Raw genomic sequence first — 19,444 nt, 5'->3', positions numbered from 1 at the left:
AACTGCAAGCATGCAAGGTATCCAACAAGCCGACCAGTTTCACTACTGCTTCTATTTAGCATGGGTTCTCGTGGTGTGTCCATGTGTATCTTGTCATATATGTAAACCCTGTGAAATAAAAAAAAGATGATGCACATGTATAAAACTACAAGCATGAAAGATATCCCAACAATAAGCCTTCTCACAGTTCAAGCGGCTCAGGGTATTGTTGGTAAGGTTGGAGGTCACAAAAATTCAGCCATAGCTTAGCAGCTTAGTAAGTGATTGCACAACGAAAATGAACAAGATTTGGTGAATCTGGTTATCAAAATTATTTAGATTGAAAGAACCAGATTTGTCTAATATCCAACTTCCCTCACTACACAGGATTCAAAGTGGATGCTTTCCCAAATGGAAAGGGAGGCTAGGAGCAGGGTACAGCCATCCCTTACTTGTAGTTCAGCCTCTCTTTAATTAGATAAAACTTTAGTTTGAACTGATCGCATGATTGGCAGCTCAGTGTAGGTATAGAAAGCTTCTTAACCTGCTTGTCTCACTCTGCCTTGTATAATCAGATAGGATTGTTGGAATGCAGTAACTGTTGTATACTAACACCATTAGTGGGATCACGTGGTATAATTGACAGCGCTTTGGGCTCAGGCCCAAGAGGTCCTGGGTTCAAAACCTGCTATGACACTGATCTTTTGCTCTTGGGAAAGGCACTTTACACAACTTTCCTCACCTCACACAGGTGAAAAATGAGTAACCTAGCTTAGGCTAGGGTCGTCCCTCGGATAGGAGATCCATACCTCACACACAATGAAGAACCCACCACACCTTTCAAAATTGAGTAAAGGCATACCCCGTTGTGCGATGGTGCAAATCCTTCCATCTTGAGTTGGTGATTTACTTTAAATCACCCGGACTCCAGGAAGAATAGTGACATGTCAATCACTAATGGAGATCCGTATCAAACCAAACCAAATCAAACCAAACCATTGACCTTGGTGGGTCCTAGAGGTTCAACTTTCCAGCTACTGTGTGCTTTACATGTACTTCCCTCAAACATTGGTCCTTGAAGTTGGTGGTTTTTTAGTTGTTGATGGTGCAAACCCTACCAAAGTCTAGGATCAGGCAATAGGGCAGAAATTGATGAAAATGTATTTTCATGAGCTTAGAATGACAGATTTAGGGAGAATTAACACATGAGCTCTACAACAATAAGGGATGGGGAATGCGAGCTGGAGACAGCCTAGGCTACCACAAACATGACTCGTATGACTGCCAACCTGACTTTCTGCTGTGTAGTATGATTCTATGACAGCTCTTTTAAACTCCTCCTTCTGAATAGTTGCAGTGACTGGAGAGTGTATACTATATAACTGTATTATTCTCTTCTTCTAACATGCATGTCAGTCATTTTAACTGCTCTAACGTGATTTTATGGATGACAGCCTCTGCAACCGCAAATTTGGACATCCCAAAAACATATCCCCCATGGACTATTCCATGATCATCTTAATTAGCAGGCTTTTCCAAATTTTCAAAACTCTTCCTATCTTCTATGGGAAGTGTAGTTAATACAATCCATAAAATCAAACCTGTGTGTCCTGTGCTCTATATACCTTCATGTCTCTCCAAAAAACAGTTACTCAAGCAACTGGATATGATTTTGACCCCGTCGAAAGATGCGGTATGGCTGTCTGAAACGTCTGACCATTTCCAAAATCATATCCAGTTTGCTTGAGTAACTGCTTTTTGTATAGTGTATGTTATTAACTGGATGCGCCAATAAGTAGTTACTCAAGCAACTGGATATGGTTTTGAAACGGTCAGACATTTCAACTACTATCCAGTACAATGTAGTTTTCGTCAGTGACACTGGAAAACTACTGGATAGTAGTTGAAACGTCTGACCGTTACCGAAACCATATCCAGTTGCTTGAGTAACTACTATTTGGTGTATCTTATTAACTGGATGTCTAACCTTCGACGTAATGACGTCTCTCTCTTCCCTTCCAGATCACGCCAGTCATGTCCAAGCCCGAGCCTCCGCCCCCGTTGCCGCCACCCTCGCCGGTTGTTACCCATGATTCCACGCCACACACGCCCACCACCCCGACGACTCCGGTCATGACGGCGCCGGCGACGCCCACGGCCGTCGGGCCAATCCGACGCAGGGCCAGCGAGAAGTACAACCTGCCACTGTCAGAAGGTGCGTCATACTTCAAATTTATTAGTATTTGGATGTTTACATGTTCAAGATGATTATAATGTACAGTACTTTGTCCTTTTCAGTGAATCTCTTTGAGGTAGGTTAGTGGTCTATGCTTCCGTGACCACCTACTCCCTCACACTGGACCTCTGGGAAGAGGGCCATCCTGTTAAAGTAAAGGTTATGAATCTACTATGTATGTATGTATGTATGTATTTTATGACCATTGACAGAATAGAATAGAAAAAGGAAGATGAAAGGACACTGATCAGAGCAACAATTAGTTGGGATTTAAACTCCCAACCTCTACATGCAAAGGCAGGGTTACAAACCACCCTAATTTGTTTGTTCCAGAAATCCAGCGAAACCATGAATTCTATAAGAATGCAGACGTGCGACCACCGTTTACCTACGCTTCTCTCATAAGACAGGTGAGTGGATTTTTCATTCTAACCTTGGCCTACAGGTAACCAAATCTAGCCAGCTCTCATTTGAAATTATTTTTGATTTTCTAAATATAGAAAATCTGACTTTGAACTAGTGCTTTGTTTTGAAATTGATTCAAATTCAGTAATTGCTGACTCACCAAAGATTTGACGGTTTCAAAGCTTAACAAATTTTATTGAAAAAGAACAAATTTTACATTTTAAAATCATACTTCTGCATCTTGCAATGCAAGGTGCATCCTTCTTAAAATGCAAGTTGCATTACATTTCGATTTTGAAACCAAGGATAACACAAATCCAATTTTGGATGCTGTATGCTCACTCAACAATTATGACAATGGAAGGACGCCTAACAAGTATGTGAAAATTCAAGTGATGAAACTGAATCATTAAGGGAGGGCTGTCTAAATCTAGCTGAAAATTAAGTGTGACTTGCTCATAGCAAAAAGAAGAATAAACTTTCCCAATTCATTACATCCATGTCAATTTGTACAACAAGGATGGACTATAAAAAGAATTCTAAACTGAATTGAATTTATAACTGATTTTACATCCCAACTTTGTCGTCTCATTCCAGGCTATCATCGAATCTCCGGAGAAACAACTCACCCTCAACGAGATCTATAACTGGTTCACGAGAACCTTCGCGTACTTCCGACGGAACGCTGCGACATGGAAGGTATGCTGTAGACCCGTCGAAAATCGAAATTAGAGCTAAACCCAAAACAATTGCTCCAATAGCTCTTTGATTGAGGTGTTTATGTTTTAACAATATTGTCTAGATTTAGTGAGTTGCAGAATGATTTTCAAGAAGTGCATGATGTGCAATTGTTGACAAAGGTATTTGGAGTATGGTTATAGAAGGAGGAATTGGATCTTTGAATTTACTGTTGAAATTATTTTTAATAAATTTATAGGTCTGTTGCTCTCCATAAATTACTCCAGTCCAACCAGGCCAATTTAATTATCCGTTATTGGCTTTAAAAAGTAACTAAAAACGTTCTCTTTGATCATTTTTTTTTAATCAAAGGTCAAAGTTCAAATTTGTCAGTGGACACTTACTAGTATCTATTCTTGTTTTTTTTTTTTCACAATGAATTCTTCAGTTTGAAAAGTAGGAAATATTGCCAATGATGCCTGGTACAGATAATTATCTTGGTCTGGTTCTGTTGAGATTACTCTATCAAAAAGACTTTTTCATAACTGGGGGTTTTAGAAATGAAATGTAATTACTTGGAAGCTGTTTGATCTTTCATACATTGTGGCATAGTATTATATTGGGAAGCATGTTGAATATTCTGATATTAATGCATGTTGAATGTGTGTATTCCCTTTCTCTCTCCCTCTGTATTGATGTAGAACGCAGTGCGCCACAATCTTAGTCTGCACAAGTGTTTTGTACGAGTAGAAAATGTTAAAGGGGCCGTTTGGACTGTGGATGAAATCGAATTCCAAAAACGGAGGCAACAGAAAATGAGTGGGTATGTGGAATGCATTGTGCGTCAACGAGGGACGAAGCAACCCCTTCCAAACGCTCAAAAGTTGCAAGCTACGCTTTGAAAGTAACAATCGTAAAATATGATATTGACTTCCTTTCTGATTTCTATTTCTTTTTAGCCCATTGTAGGAAGAAATCTTTTGTTACAAAATGCCAAAAAATGCACGAAAATGACTTGGACATTTATAAAATGCCTTTGGATATATGTCAAGAAAACTGTCACGAAATTTTGTACATTGTTTTGGGAGAGTTTTTAGAAAACCAAACTGTGTTCATCAGTTGTTGCCTTCTCGAAAATTACATGGAGACTTTCAGAAAGATCCTGGTTACATTTCAAAGCCTCTTTTTTGCCTTCAGGAAGGGGTTAGCAGTCCCGGTTACACCATGCTGCAGATAGCGACCATTCCACGCTGACACGTCAAGTGTCTACATACCTTTTATATATATACCGCGGTGTGGAGCATGGGGTTTTTATTTGGCTGTGCTTTCCTCTACACTTTTGTTTTTTCCCTTTATTTTTATGTTCTGCACGCCACGCCCTCCGCCCTGCCTGTGTCTCGCAGAACGCTGTACGCTACAATTTGTCGGTTCACTCTTGCTTTCAAAGACTTGAGGACAGTTTCGGCTCGTATTGGACAGTGGATGATGAGGAATTTAAAAAGCGACACCACGTTAAGCGGGGCAGGCCTAGAAAGTACCCACCTGATTATGAGCACGAGTAAGACGTCCCAGCATACATTTACTGGCCGGTAGGGGCTTCTTGCGGCATGGTTGGTTCTGGCTTCCTTTTGGTTGTTGTTTCGGGAAGGAAATGCTGCGAAAAACAGCATTTCCAAAAACAGGGCAAACTGCAAAATGCAAATGTTTGCCACTGTGTTCATTTATTTTAAGTTATTTGATGCAAACTGTACACAAATACAATTTGTATCCACCAACCAGTATACCATTTGATGAGTATCACTTGTTGTACACTGCACATTCATAAACTGCACAGATGATTCAAACTGTTAGTTTCTTTTTGAAAGTATTTTCCGCAACAAGATTTGTTACATTATTGAACTGTAGCATATTTTCTGTACCAAGATTTTTAAGAAAGTGCTGTAATATTGGGAAGAAAAGACCTTTTGGGGGGTCTCATTTGTGAGTAATGATAGTCCGAACCACCGATACACAAAAGAAGCCAGAAGCGACCATGTTGCGAGAAACCTCTCCAACGCTGCCTTTCTATCCACCCTCCTTTGCTTGCTGCTCTGCCGAAGCTCACCCCACATTTTTCACTTCCCTTGCCACTTCAAGCCGCCTAACCACTAACGACATCCATGTTTGCACTCCTAAACATCACAACTACAGTAGAAGAGACCATTTTTTGTACGTGTATATTGTCTAACACCTATGCATGTGAAGACTTTTGGATTTTTTGTAGTGTTTTATGTGTCAAAATGTATGATAATGTATACACAAGTGTCACTCGGATAGAATAGCCATGCTTTCTATAGTACAATGTACAGTCACTATTTCCTTGTTAATTTTTTCTATCTTTGTTGCCAAAAAGTAGTATTTCAAATCTGATTTGTAAAATTGCCCTTTTTTATGGTAGATTTAGATGTGTACATTTCTTCTAGTGTTCCTGTAGTGCTTCTTCCCAACTGCCCAGTAGGAAATCAACACCCTGACCACCCCCGTATTTTGCTTTCAGTGAGCCCAAATCAGGCGACACTGACAAACTCATGCCTGAAGGTTGGAGTCTACCACTTGCTGGTAGGGGGTTTGGCCGGTCAGTACAATTGTGATTGACACATTTCTAGTTACAGGATAGTTTTAGAAGTGTGCATGTTCTTTTGAATTTAAAGTTAGTTTTATTTGTAGGCTGGTAGTGTAGGTGCTTATTTTGCGTACAAAAAGAAATTGTTATTATGAAAATTGACCTATTTAGCCTTACTTTATTACTTCTTTCAATACATTTATGCAAAAAAAGTATTGAGGTACTGAAATCTCTCATTTTTTCTGCTGAATTATATTGATTCATTTGTAAAAGACATGCAAACTTCTGAGACACCCTATTTTGAAACTGTCACTGATTTGGTTTAAATGATGCTAATATGTTGTTCAAGACTACCAGCATGTAGTAGACAGTCTAGATCAGAAGTGCCCGAGTGAAGCATGTACTAACCAAGCGGATGACGAGAGGCCAAATTGTTACATTTTCCCAGCTCCATGTTTCTGAGGAAAGCAGTTTGTAACAGATATGATTTGTCCAGTGCCAACGATCGCTTGGAGGCAGTTTGTAACTAAAACGAGGAGAGTAAATTGATTTTGCTTTCAAACATCTGCTTAGAGATGAAGTACTGCATGTAGGTCCTGAGTTTTGGCAAGTTAGCCATGGGCAGTTAGTAGGAGGCATTATGGTGAAGATCAGGCGTGGGTACCGATTCGGTGTACCTGTACAAAACCGTTTTTTTGTTAGACCGGTCCAGGAAAACCAGACCTGAAAAAAAATCAGTGGACCAGATGTTGGACTGATTGGAAAATGAACATACTGTACAGGCAGGCGTTCGCATGTTTTGGGGCTGACAGGTCCGAGAAAACAATGAGCAAAGTGGAGGAGAGTTGAGTAATTTTTACTAAGTTTGTACAGTCAAACTAGGTCTAGGTTAACAGAGACATTTAAGTTGTTTACATGATGATAGTATGAGTAGGATACTCCATCAAACAGATTCCTTTGTAGCAAAATGGACCATTATATTAAGTATTGCCCATTCACAAGTTTTACGGACAATTAGGTCCAGGTTCAGGTCCTGTACCTGAATTTCCTGTAAAGGTACTCACCCCTATTCACGACAAATGTAACCATGCTGTTACCATCAACCACCAGCCATGAATGCAAAATGCTGACTGTCCATTTTGTGCCCCCCTCCCCACTTTTGGTCCAGCAGTCGAGGGATGGGAGTTGTACCCGACCATAACCTGTATGCAGCCAACATCAATGCCAATCTACAGGTAGGCGCAGCTTTTCTGTATGAGGTAAGGACGTCAGAAACTTGCTACGGTGCCTGGTCCAGTCGTAGTGTTGTAGTTTAGAATTTCATAGGCAAAGCTTCTTGTGTCACCAACAACAGTCTCTACAATTTCTCTATGTAATCTCAAACTGGGAAAAGCTGCAGCTTGGAAATGGGTGCTAGAAATCGTTACGATGTGTTCAAAATCATCTTTGTTGAATCTAGGACAAAAATAGATAAACAAGATGAACGACAAATTAAATACCTAAGAAAACCCTTTTTCTGGAATTAAAGCATTAAGGCGGCACAAGGTAAAAAAAATTGTACATATATACCATAGGAATCAATTTTAGTGGTTTCAGTTCCCAACAGCTGTAAATTTAGTAAGTATACTTGATAGGAGAAGATGCCCAAATAAACCAAAATGCATTTTTACACAAAGAATCAGGATGTTCTGCATAGAAAGCCATGTTGTGAAATACTAGAGACTGTTGCAATTAGTACACATTGCACTGCATGTAGGTTAATCATGTCCACAAAAGCACTTTTCACACACAAATCTGCACAGGATGATGTAAAAGTAAAAGAAAAGTACTGAAGAAAACAGCCTGTTAACTGGCATGGTACTGGTATGAACATGTTCATGTGTAACTGGGGCTCAGTGAGCTATGAAAATGTACAGATTTGTCATGTCACTCAGGTATGGACCAGAAAGGATCATATAGGTGGATTTGTGGTGGGAAAAGTACTGTGAAAGAAGACTGTTAAAAAGGCGCAAAGAAAAAAGAGAAGAAAAAAAGCAGCAATATTATTGTTGTCATCAAGCAGGGTCAGTGCCACAGGGGATTATGGTTAAGGGCCAAGGTTAAGACCCCTTGGAAGTAAACAAACGAACATACATGTGGAAATGTTGCAAACACCTAAGTCTTATAGACAAAGAATTCTTCACAAGTTGAGACCTTGAACTTTGACTTTGGACCATAATGCATCATGGCACATGCCAACATGGAACTGTGTGATGGCTTATGGTGGAAAATATCATGTGTGGCATATTTACACTCTTATGATTTTTAAGGTCCGTTCTTGAAATTTGTGAATCATGTTATACATTTAGAACTTAGAATTTGTAAGATTTAGGGGCACTGACATAGTTGCCAAAACCAACCTAAACACTGCTGCATGTCTGCATGGTAGTCTGACTTACACATGGTTGACCAGGCACCTTTTAGTAGTCTTCATACTAGTACCTCACATGCATGGATAAGGTAGAAGTAGTAGTGGTGTAGTCTGTGCATGCCATGTATGGTCACAATTGTAAATGCCATGTAAATGAATGTGTCAAAAATAAAATGTCTTGGTTGAATATCTATGTCATGTCAGTTGGACATGCTACTATTATAGCTAGGGTTTATTGTTTGGCCCTTTGATTTCAAATATTACAAAAATCATCAGGGATTGGCAGTCATAGTCCCAAAATAATGAGGCAGCCACTGTTCAGCAACCCAAAATCTCATCGGTAGTTCAAACAAATTTCATTAATAAAGAAGTGTATTTTGTAAGTTCTGTGTGTTTTACTGACTTTTAAAACATACTTTTTTATCATGCAAAATATTCAAATTACAAAGTTATAGGTGATATGAATTCAATTGTGGTTGCCCAAGGTCTAAACCTAGCAGATTGGGACTTATGAGTTACCAGATTATGTGAGTTTCACTTTTGGCAGTGAATGAAATTTCCTACCCAGGTACCAGGTTAGGTCACATCATGAAGATTTTATGGATGACATCCCTACAGACTCCACAAAAAAAATTGTAAAAATTAAGCTCTAGATTAAACCAAGGGATTTGGGATGGAACTGATTTATATTCCCCAAGGGACCATGGGAGGGGTAGTAGTTACTAACATTGGTCCCCCCCCTTCCCCAGGCGACCTTGGCAGAGAACAACCTCCCCCTCCTGAGTAGCGCCGCCACCGGCCTGGCGGGACCCCCCACGTTGCTTCCCGACAGGGACGGTTCCGAGCATGTTCCCAGCGAAGAGGAGTCCCCTCACATGTAAGTCACTGACATTTTTTATGTGTGAACATTTTCACGTGTGAGCGTTTTCGTGTGTGAGCGTTTTCGTGTGTGAGCATTTTCGTGTGTGAGCATTTTCGAGTGTGAGCATTTTCATGTGTGTTTTGGTGTGTGAGCGTTTTCGTGTGTGAGCATTTTCACGTGTGAGTGTTTTCGTGTGTGAGCATCTGTTGATGAAGATTTGCCTGGGTACCATCCTATTTCTACCGGGGCTCCTTACACTCGCTAGCTTTTTAGGGTAGCGAGTGTAAGTAGCCCTGGTAGAAATCGGATGGTACCCAGACTAGATGAAGATTAGACATCCAGGTAATAATATATACCAAAAAGCAGTAACTAGTGTGACTTATATAGCTGTGTACCTGTTCAACAAGATCTCCTTTGCTATTATTTGCTAATTTTCCATATAATTACATTTGTGTATGACGTTGGGTTATCAGCAAGGCTGGCTCCAGCTTTAAATTTTTTCTGTCCCGCTCATTTATTTGGGAGCCCATGTCACTGATTTTCCTAGTTAAATCTGTCATTTTAAAATCTAAGTTGATGAAAACACATTTTATCAATTTCATGTACTGAAGTTTAGATTTTGGCGACAGTGGAGTGAAATTTTTGTCCATCACAACGATTCACAAGTAACAGAGGGACTGGTCATGAAAACAATCCTGGTTGTCAGAGTCCTGTATTTCTAACACGTCTATTTTGTTTTCGCCAGGAGCCCAAGCGATGTGCAGGTGAAGGTTGAACAGGTGCAGGTGAAGCTGGAGCCGCAAGAGGGCGCTCCTAGGCAGGGGACAAACGGGGACACCAGGGCAGAGGAGGTCGAGTCCCCCAAATAACTACCTTCCACTCCAACAACCTAACCACTCAATACAAGGGGTTCGCAAGGGGCAAGGCTGGAAAAAAAGAGGACACAGACTTGTCTTAGTTTTAAGACTCATTACAAAAGGCTTCCATGTATCGTTGTCACTGGGGGAGCGGAGTGAAAGAAACATTGAGACTCTCACCAAAAGTTAGCAATTTCTGTTTCCATGGCAACGAGTTGTGAACTTCTTTGCCTGATGCATACCAGCAGGCCTGGTGGTGACCTTTGACCTATAAAAGAAAAATTTTGATTGGCTCTCATTTAGTTTAGGTAAACTTTATTGCTAGATCCCTTTCTTTTCTCTCTTTTTCCTTGCAAACAATCAAACTTTAGCTATGTCTGGAAATGTTAAGTTTGTATGAAAATAAGTTGGTATTTTCCTTAGCATTTATCCCCCAAACAAGCATATGTACAGCACTAGGATGCTATGTAGAACGGAAAGTAATTATGAAGTCTGCCAAGTAGTTAAGATAGATACGATATGTTAGGGTTTGTGTCCTCTTTTTCCAGTCTTGTCCCGTGCTCTCTTTGTCCAGACCAAATTAATCGTAACCAACCCTCCAAATAACGTCACTTTTAGACCAATTTTACCAAAGAGTCGATTTTCGTTGTGTTGTGACACTGTGTCGCCGGGCAGAATATTTTTGCCCAGTTTTTTTCTCAGTTTTCTGTCGTTGACTATTTCCTTGTTGGACAGGAAACATTATCAAGAACTCCCCTCAGAATGCAGGTGGTAGCACCCCATGAGTAAGCAACAGGCACAGTTTGGGGGATGCGCCACTCTAGCAGAGGGGGTGTTAGAGAAATGGTCTCACACCAGGGTTCTGGTCCCTGTGCAAACCGCAGCTGTATGTTGCTTTTAGCTAGCCCCATAGATGGCTCTATTTTTATTGTGCAAATGCATTATGTGCTTACTTTAGCTAGGTTTAATGTTAAATGTATTATGTTAACGTAATTAGGATGATCGCAGTGATCCAAAAAAATTGTTTTTGTCCGCCCATAGGATTCAGGGCGAATAATGCCACTTATTTTGTGTTTTATGAAATTGTGAGAAAAAACTGAGAACGCTAACAATCCTGACCCAGTACCAAATAAGAAAAGCACCGATCGGTACACGTTGTAACCCTAGTGTTAACTTGCTCATGCCTTAGCTAGTCTCCGTACTATGCAGTATAAGTAACAGACTACTGCGTCGTTAATTCCCAAACCCTCATTAATTAACCTGTTAACAGTTGTAAATGAAGATTTCTCCGTAATTGAAGACGATAATTAATTAATGTGCTGTACAAAGAAAATGATGAATCAATTAATGACTTAGTGCGCTCGAAATTTGTAGTGCTAAAAAACCTACCGTAGGAAGAAAGAAACAAAAAGACTAAAAATGCCAAAAAAAAGTGTCCATTGAGAAGAGAGAAAAAAACACAGATTAAGGGCAACTATTTTTCTGAGAGATATTGCCGGAATCGGAACGTTTAGCCTTACTGGAAAGCTACACCAAACATAACCGACAACAATTACACTCCAGCAGCTGCTGATATCAGAAGCTTTAACAGAAACAGAGGAAATGAGAAACTGTCAAAAGAAATGCCGCACACAGAAAGCTGGAGAGCTAATATTCAGTCCTTAAGAACCTACTTTCATTTGTTGACCAGCTTCGTACAATTGAGAACTTATAGTGTTCATTAGTTGTGCATATTTCACAAAATTCAGCTGTCCTGTTATGGAAAATGCTGTCTTAGATCGTTGTCAGCCTTGGTTCTTTCACAGCACCTGCTTGAAAGTTCTATGATGGCCTAAAACAGTTGTGGAAAAGATTAAAGCTTTTTCCTCAATTGGTAAGCTGTTTTAATTTGTATTTCTGATGTTTCCACTGGTTTAAGTTGGTTTAAAAATTTGCACCTATTTCTTTTCTTTTTTGATGGGACCATTCCAACATTGAGGTCCGAGGCCAATGAAGAAGAGGTTTTGGATTTCTGAAATTTGACAGTTTATTCAACAAAACTTTCAAGCAGAATTCTCAGTCTCAGCTTTCTGTGTGTTGGGCATTCGTGTAACTGGTTAAAGCAAGGGGTAGGGAGGGGCAAGGACAGCGATTTGTTTTGCCAAATCGGTGTTAATCAGATTCTGCTTTATTCCATGGAAGAGCATGAGGAGTTACAAGGCCAATAAGTTTCTGAAACATGGAAAGAAAAGCACCCCATCTAAGATGCCGCCCCTCCCTCTCCCCTTGCCAAAGCAACGAAAGAATCTAATACCAAAAAAAGTTGGACTGCACCCTCTCTGTATAGATATGAACAACATGTAGAAGAATATACCAAACCGCTAGCATTTTTCCAAAGTTTTGCATGACTTTACAAAATTCCAAAGCAATATGCTGATCACACATGGAAGTGCCCGAACTCCACAAACCAAACCAAACCAAACAGACTCAGCACGTGGCCTTGTTTTTACAAACCAACCTACTCCAAATGGCAGTCAAACCAAAGTCAGAAACAGACAAAGATCATTGAACTGTGTCCTGTTCAATTTTGTTAAATTTAAAGATGATTCTGCACGACTTTTTTCAGTGTACAGTCAGTATACAGTCTTTTGTTTTTAGCTGAAAAGAGGCATACAATGTCCAAACACATTGCAAATTCTGTCTTCAGTTGGTTTACTTTACGTCAAAGAAAGAATGGAATTGAGAATGGTATAAATAGGGGGGATTAGCATGGCAGCTGTAATTAAAGATTAGTTTGAGATTTTTAAGATGACAACACCGAACACAACGATGAAGTTCTCAAACAGTTAAGATATGTTCAAATGGAAGCATCATATTGATGTGTTCTTCTTTAAAAACATTCCTATGACTATGAGTATCCTCCCCAACATTATGAAAAATGATTTCTTTGTTAATTTTTTAAAACCGTGTTTGCTATGAATGTTTGAATGAGAAGACTTTGCGGGTGCAGTCCAACTTTTCCATACACTCTAAATCGCCTTACCACCTCACAATAAACCGTACTACAACTCACTAACACTTTCACCAAAGAGTACCCAACATCTACAGTCAAACCAAGGGATTTTTCTGGACTACATGATTGTACACTCAACTAACCTCAACAGTTCTGCAGACTTTTGTGATGACATTAAAATCCAGTGAAGACTCTATCTAGAATTAAGTACTAGACGTAGTGCTAAATGCTCAATGCTTGCATACAAACGTATCTTTTCTACTAGAGGGCCACAGCAAAAACTTTGGCACAGCTTTGAACAAAAAATATATATCTTTGCCTCTCATTATTACTAGAATGTGTTTCATGTCATTTGTGTACAAAATGAAAACATGTTTTCCAAAGCAGATTTGCACAGGTAAAATTTAACCCTCCGATAGCTAGATCCATCTACCAGACATGGTGAATCCATTTATGCGTAGGTTAACTAGTTTGCCAAAAGTCATGTGCACAAGATTTAGTGATATCATAGGTACTGCAAAAAAAGTACACATCGCAACAATGATTGGCAAAAATATATATATCTACATTTCTCTAAGCTTGTTAAAAGTTTTTTGCTGTGGCTCTTTATACATGTATAGGTATCTGCCAATGCAACTTTGCAACAGTAAAATGCGTCCGTAGTCGGGCATGAAAGTACCTACAGTACATAGGTGAATTTCGGGGAGCACACAAGGAAAGGACGATAAAGATATGTGAACGATTATAGATAGAAGGCCATGTAATGGTTGGGTTCCATGTGAGCGATCTGGGTGTTATAAAAACTAGGTTTGGAGACTGTGTCCACCCAGGTTCTGTTGTAGAAGGCAGCAACAAAGACCATTCCAGACTTGTCACGTCCTGACTTGGTTGCTCCCAGACCATGTATGCCTGCCTGTATGTTGTTCAAACCAAACCACGTCGTGTTTTTTTTCCTATGACTATTTGTGTGAAGAAATATGTCAGGATTATGTTTCAAAGAAATGATTATGTTTTTAGCTATGTATTCACCTAGGCTAGGGTTCGTGCATTCTGTGGAATATACCAGGAATTTCTGGAGACTTTTCTTTTCATGATGCAAGGAGTTCTGGAAAGATTTTGTGATTGGCCATATGCTGTCTCATACAAAACCCGTTTTAGAGACTCGAATGTGAGAAATATTCGCCTCCCAAAACTCATCTGAGGACAAAAATGCCACAATTTTCTAATGGAGATCAAAATTTTGAAAGTGTCTCAAGAAATTTCTGGAAGTTTTGGCAACGCTCTCAGGGAGCAAGCCCAGCATTTATATTCCCTCTCTGTGTGAATTCCACCATCTCTCGTTTTGTGAAGCCAACTAGACACAAAGATAGGACCAGCTTTTGTTGTTAGAACACAGATATGTCTCAATGTTGCACTAGGTCCCTACGATATAGTTTATTTTGGTAGTTGCCAAACATCCAATAAGGCAAACATAATCATGGCGGTAGAATAGTTGCTGTTACGTCATCTACGTCATCCCTGCAAAGGCATGGCGATATAACGTTAGGTAGGACAAGAACAAAAAATGTGAATGTCACAAAAATGGCGTGGAACTGTTTCCGCTTAGAATAAAACATGCTGCTAATGTGGCTTTGCGACAGCAATACTTACAATAAACATTGAGTTGGTCTACATGTAACCTTGTAATAATAATAACATTTACCAAAGCTGAAGAATTTGCCCATTGTCTTGCTCGTCTGTCTGTCTCAGTCGGAAGGTAATCATTCTCAGTGTAATCTCCAGTGTATGATGCGGTCGTCGTGAACACAAAGACTTTGTAATCACCGTTGCAGAGATATTGTTAAACCCACAAGATCTTCTTGTCATCGGGCGTACCAAAAAAGTCTTTACCAGATTGTACTACATTGTTGGAACTTTTGATGCATCTTTGAGCAACAGATAAATTGGAATTTTTTATCGAAAATGGCAAACAAAGACTTGTGGGTTTAGCACTAGCGCGGCAATACTGACATTAGAATGACAAGAATATGCTTCACTATTTTTTCTGTGAAATGCTAGGACGATCAGCAAGGTAAAGAAGAAACAAAATGTTTGTAGAGACTCCAGTAGATAAGACAAAAATAATTCTCAACAGGGTCTGCAGTGGTAGAAGTACCAAGTAGCGAACTGGACAGCAAAGACTTGCTTGTTGTGTTGTGTTATCAATGGTCCAAGATACCAAGAGCTAACATAAACCGGTGCTTATACAAAAACACACTTCTTGTGGTGTTCTCATTTCTTTGAGTGTTCTTCAACTGTTATTCCTATTACTAACAAGGATTTTAGACCTAGGGTCCAACTCCGGGGCCGGACCGGGTAGCTTTCGGAAACGAAAAAATGTAATAAGAAAGGCAACAAAACACACAGAATTTTAAAGAAAGGTAGAAGCATAATTTGTGTATACTCATTCCTTGGTAAATAGTTTCTTTGGTAAACCTAAGCCTTGGGGCTTTTAAAATGTGTAGTCGATCCAGGCCGTCTTTCACATCAAGGCCGTTCCCAAAAAGTTTTCAACCTTACTGTAGATCGTACAAAGCAGTGGCAAATGAGCAAATTTATGCCGTAGATCACATAAAAAAAGTATCAGAAAACGTATACAAATGTGATAGAATGAGGAAGTAAAGTCCAAGAGCCTGAAAAGAGCAAAATTGTAGGCTTTATTGTGCAGTATGATATACTCTGTGGTTTCATTCATTTGTTCAACCTTTCTGACAACTTGGAGTTTTGGGCCAAACTCATTTTTTATTCGCACCAGTTTTTGGGTTCACAGAGGATGACATAAGTCAACATGCATGATATGACTTAATACTGTAGTCACAGTTCCATTCGGAAGCCACGCCGCATATATTTTACGGGCGGGGCCCTGTGGGAGTTCAAGTACGTAAAGTACCCAATGGAGCATCGGTGTGGAAGCACAGGGAGGCTGGAAACATTTATTAATCATATCTACGCTGTTACTTTGTCAAATTGATATTACATTGTATTATATGTGATCTGAATGCTCCATAATCTACTACCATTTACAATGGTACCCACACCGGAGTACTATTTTCGATAAGTCTTTCCTGTATGTTGGGTTGTTTGTATACCTGTAGCATACACAAATTTGATATTAAGTAGCTTCTTTGTCATGCTGAATGTTAAAAAGCCGGCGGTGCGACCTGCTATTCAACGCTGTGTCCCGACCACTGCCATACATGTTGGTAACCATTTACAATGGCCGTCACACGTCCCTACCCTAACCACGTGTTTGGTTCCAATTCTAAACCCCTGTTTTTCACACCTTATTAATCAAAATCGTCGTACTTCAAGTGGTGTGAAGAATGCCATCTATCAAAAATAAACAGTCATATCTGCAGGCGCCGTGTAAAAAAATACAAAAGAACATGTATTTGTGCACCCGATACGGCATAGTTCGGGGCGCTTAAAGGCCCATTTATAATCCCTCCGCAAATAGATATTAGACAGGACTATATGGTATCTGATCGGTTGTTTACGATACCATATTGTGTATAAAACACGAAATGTATGCATCGATACATGCAGAACAAGCCTCTGAATGTCGACCTAATTAACTTCATTGAGTGAGTGAAATGGATTTTCATTCATAGATTTTACGAAGGCGTTCGATTTCTTACCATGGTTGCACCAAGGCTGGTTTGAATGCTGTAAATGCAGAAACTTTCGCGGGGGTTAAATGTTCTCGGTTTTCGCGTTGCCAATTCACCGCGAACTTAAAACCACCGCGAACATTTTCTATGGCAGTAAGAGACTACAGTGCATGGTGCTTCCGCGAACATAAAACCACCGCGAACAGTCCTTTTTCCCACTACCGCGAAATTAAATCCCCGCGAACTTAAATGCATTTACAGTATGAATATCGTGCGTAAACAGGCTCGTGTGTACCGAGCGGGTGTTGCTGTTGGGTGATGGATACGGTTGTGTCTGCAGAGGTCGGGACACGGGACCCACGACGCCCCGACTATCAGGGAAAACGTGCAGCTCTCTACCCGTCAACAAACTAATACGGCGGACGGCTTTTGGAGTGGGCTGTCAGGGAGATTATACAGTTGGTAGCAAGGGTCGATTGTAAAGAGTGTTTCTAATAGTGCCAACACATTCAAACACCTGCAAGTAGCTTGCATCCTTAACTTCTTCAAAATCATTAACATCTGTGTGGAACTTAAGAGGTTAAGTCAGGCATGAAAACATCAGTTGCCGGCTCGATTCTTCACCGGTTTAGTTTGTGTTAGCGCGCAAATTTGTGTTTTCGCTCTGTGTGCAAATAAAGCAATAAGGGATTTCTGAGCGGCTATCCCGTGCGTAATCGAACTGCTCTATTACAGTATTAAGGAGACAAACATTGCAAACAGTCAAATCGTCGATGGTCAACTTCATTCGGTGAAGTTGACGCGAAGTTGCCTGTGTTTGGAAGAAGTTTTCCTTTCGGAAATCCGCCGCTTTGTGTTCTGACAGACCACCCGCAGGAGTTCAAGTACAAGTTCTTAATTCATGATCAAGGCGATCTTGTTGGTAGGCTTGTTGGGTTAGACTTATAGTTCTGAGTTCGAATCCCCACTTTCGGGCATAATGCCTACTTGAACCCCCTACGGCAACGGTGCAAATGTGACCCTAGCATGCAGCTTGTACCTATTGTAGAAAACCGGTGTGTTTCACCTAAAGGTGGTTTGCCGGTTATGTGAAACAAGAAAATCCGAATTTTCACTCATGATCCTCCGTGTTCTTTCAGACTAAATCAAAACTGTTTTTGTTTTTTTAAATCAAAATTGTCTTAAAGATCAAAGTTGACGATTTGTTTCTTAACGTCACATGTTCCGTCAAAAAGCTGTGGAGGCTAGGGAGAGTTTACTTTGGGGCCAGTGGTAGCTAGGCTAACACAGAGAGGGACACATTAAAGTTTTAACTGTCTAATGTGAATGAATGTGTGTGTAATTATTTAGATTGTTTTATCTACCTACTTGATAGACCTCCTGAGCTGTCCTGATGATGGAGTAGATTGTTTATTACGGACTTCCTGTCGATAAACTTTATCATGACATGACTTTTTTTTTCAAATCATGACTGAGCAAAACTCGTGCAAACCACGATCTCACTTGTTTGACTTGCAAAGCAGTACAGACTGTATCAAATTCTGCTGTTGAAATATTACTATAAACAATCATTTCTGATCCAGTTACAATGCAGTAAAATTAGGAATAGTGCTCAGTCCGTTGAAATAGAGAATTTAAGGGTGATACATAAAGGGACCTGTGTGCGAAAGAACGTCAGTGTGTCACAGTATGACAAACATGGCACAAGTTACATCTATTGAATACTGTCCCTTCAAAGATCATGAAAGAAAGAAACTCGGTAAAGAGGCCAGCAAATTTCAGCCTAATTTTTTCACATTTACAGTCAAAAGGAAATATCCTCCTAATACCATAGGCATAGAACCCAAACATTACAGGAAAAGCTCTTGCTTTCGTTCCTCGCAAATACACCATTTCCACAGAAACGAACTAATGTTTGATTTCTATGATAAAAGAAGTGTATTTTGTAAACTCTACATGTTTTATTTTCTTTCTGAATATTTTTTGAATTGCATTCAATGTATACAGTAATAGATTATAAGCAGTTTGAATCCTGAACGGTCTCCATCCAGCAAAAGGTGGCCTAAAACAAAACAGGTGATAGTTTTTAACGAAATGGACAATGCCATAGAAGATGTTCACAAAGCAAAGGTTCATTTGTTTATAGGAAAGTTGTAATTTTGTGTAGAGATGGGACAAAAAGTCCTCACCCGTGGCGTAGGAACGATCATCTCCATTGATGTACAACATTGTGTCAAACTACATTCGATCCTTCTTTTGTCTCTTTAGTTTGTAATGGCCAGTTGTTCTGTCTTTCAATATTTTCAGCTTAATCGGCGAAAAGGAGAGTTTTAAAAAATCGACAAAGTGCTTAGAAAAGGATACAACTCAACAGAGATAGTGCTAGCTAAAAAATCAGTAAGATAATAAATTTGATCCGTGTATACCTTAATGTTGGAAAGAAAGTTTAGCTTTGTACTATAATTAGAGCCAACACAGATGAGCTTCCTTGATAACGATAATCACTGTTTCCGTCTGTTGAGGAGGCAAGCTCGTTGATTGGACAAAGCGGTTAATCCTATCTAATGATGTTGATGATGAGGATATGTGTGTACAAGAGTACCTGTACAAACATTGCCATCAGCAGTTTTTCTCCATGTCGATGTCGTATCACGAACATCTCTCACCCCCCGTCGGGAAGATAAAAACGTACCTGCGTAACCCCACAACGGAGAAGGACCGCGGCGCGACACACCTGGCCACACCTGTCCCTCCACAGGTAAACCCGGGTAAG

At 39.9% G+C, this 19,444-nt stretch overlaps 1 protein-coding gene across 1 annotated transcript in view; it reads left to right on the top strand.

The window, feature by feature from the left end:
- LOC118416941 (forkhead box protein P1-like) overlaps positions 1–15,277 on the top strand; it is a gene marked incomplete in the record, with an annotated part of 34,057 nt that extends 18,780 nt beyond the window's left edge. Inside the window, 9 exon segments of the mRNA XM_035822257.1 lie at positions 367–414; positions 2,002–2,194; positions 2,549–2,625; positions 3,218–3,319; positions 4,702–4,856; positions 5,835–5,912; positions 7,069–7,159; positions 9,060–9,187; positions 9,918–15,277. Coding sequence (XP_035678150.1) covers positions 367–414; positions 2,002–2,194; positions 2,549–2,625; positions 3,218–3,319; positions 4,702–4,856; positions 5,835–5,912; positions 7,069–7,159; positions 9,060–9,187; positions 9,918–10,041 — 996 coding nt within the window.
- Positions 15,278–19,444: the final 4,167 nt, after the last annotated feature.

The sequence above is a fragment of the Branchiostoma floridae genome, chromosome 5 (assembly GCF_000003815.2).
Source record: "Branchiostoma floridae strain S238N-H82 chromosome 5, Bfl_VNyyK, whole genome shotgun sequence".
Lineage (NCBI taxonomy): Eukaryota > Metazoa > Chordata > Leptocardii > Amphioxiformes > Branchiostomatidae > Branchiostoma > Branchiostoma floridae.
This window is presented reverse-complemented; position numbering and strand designations above follow the sequence as displayed.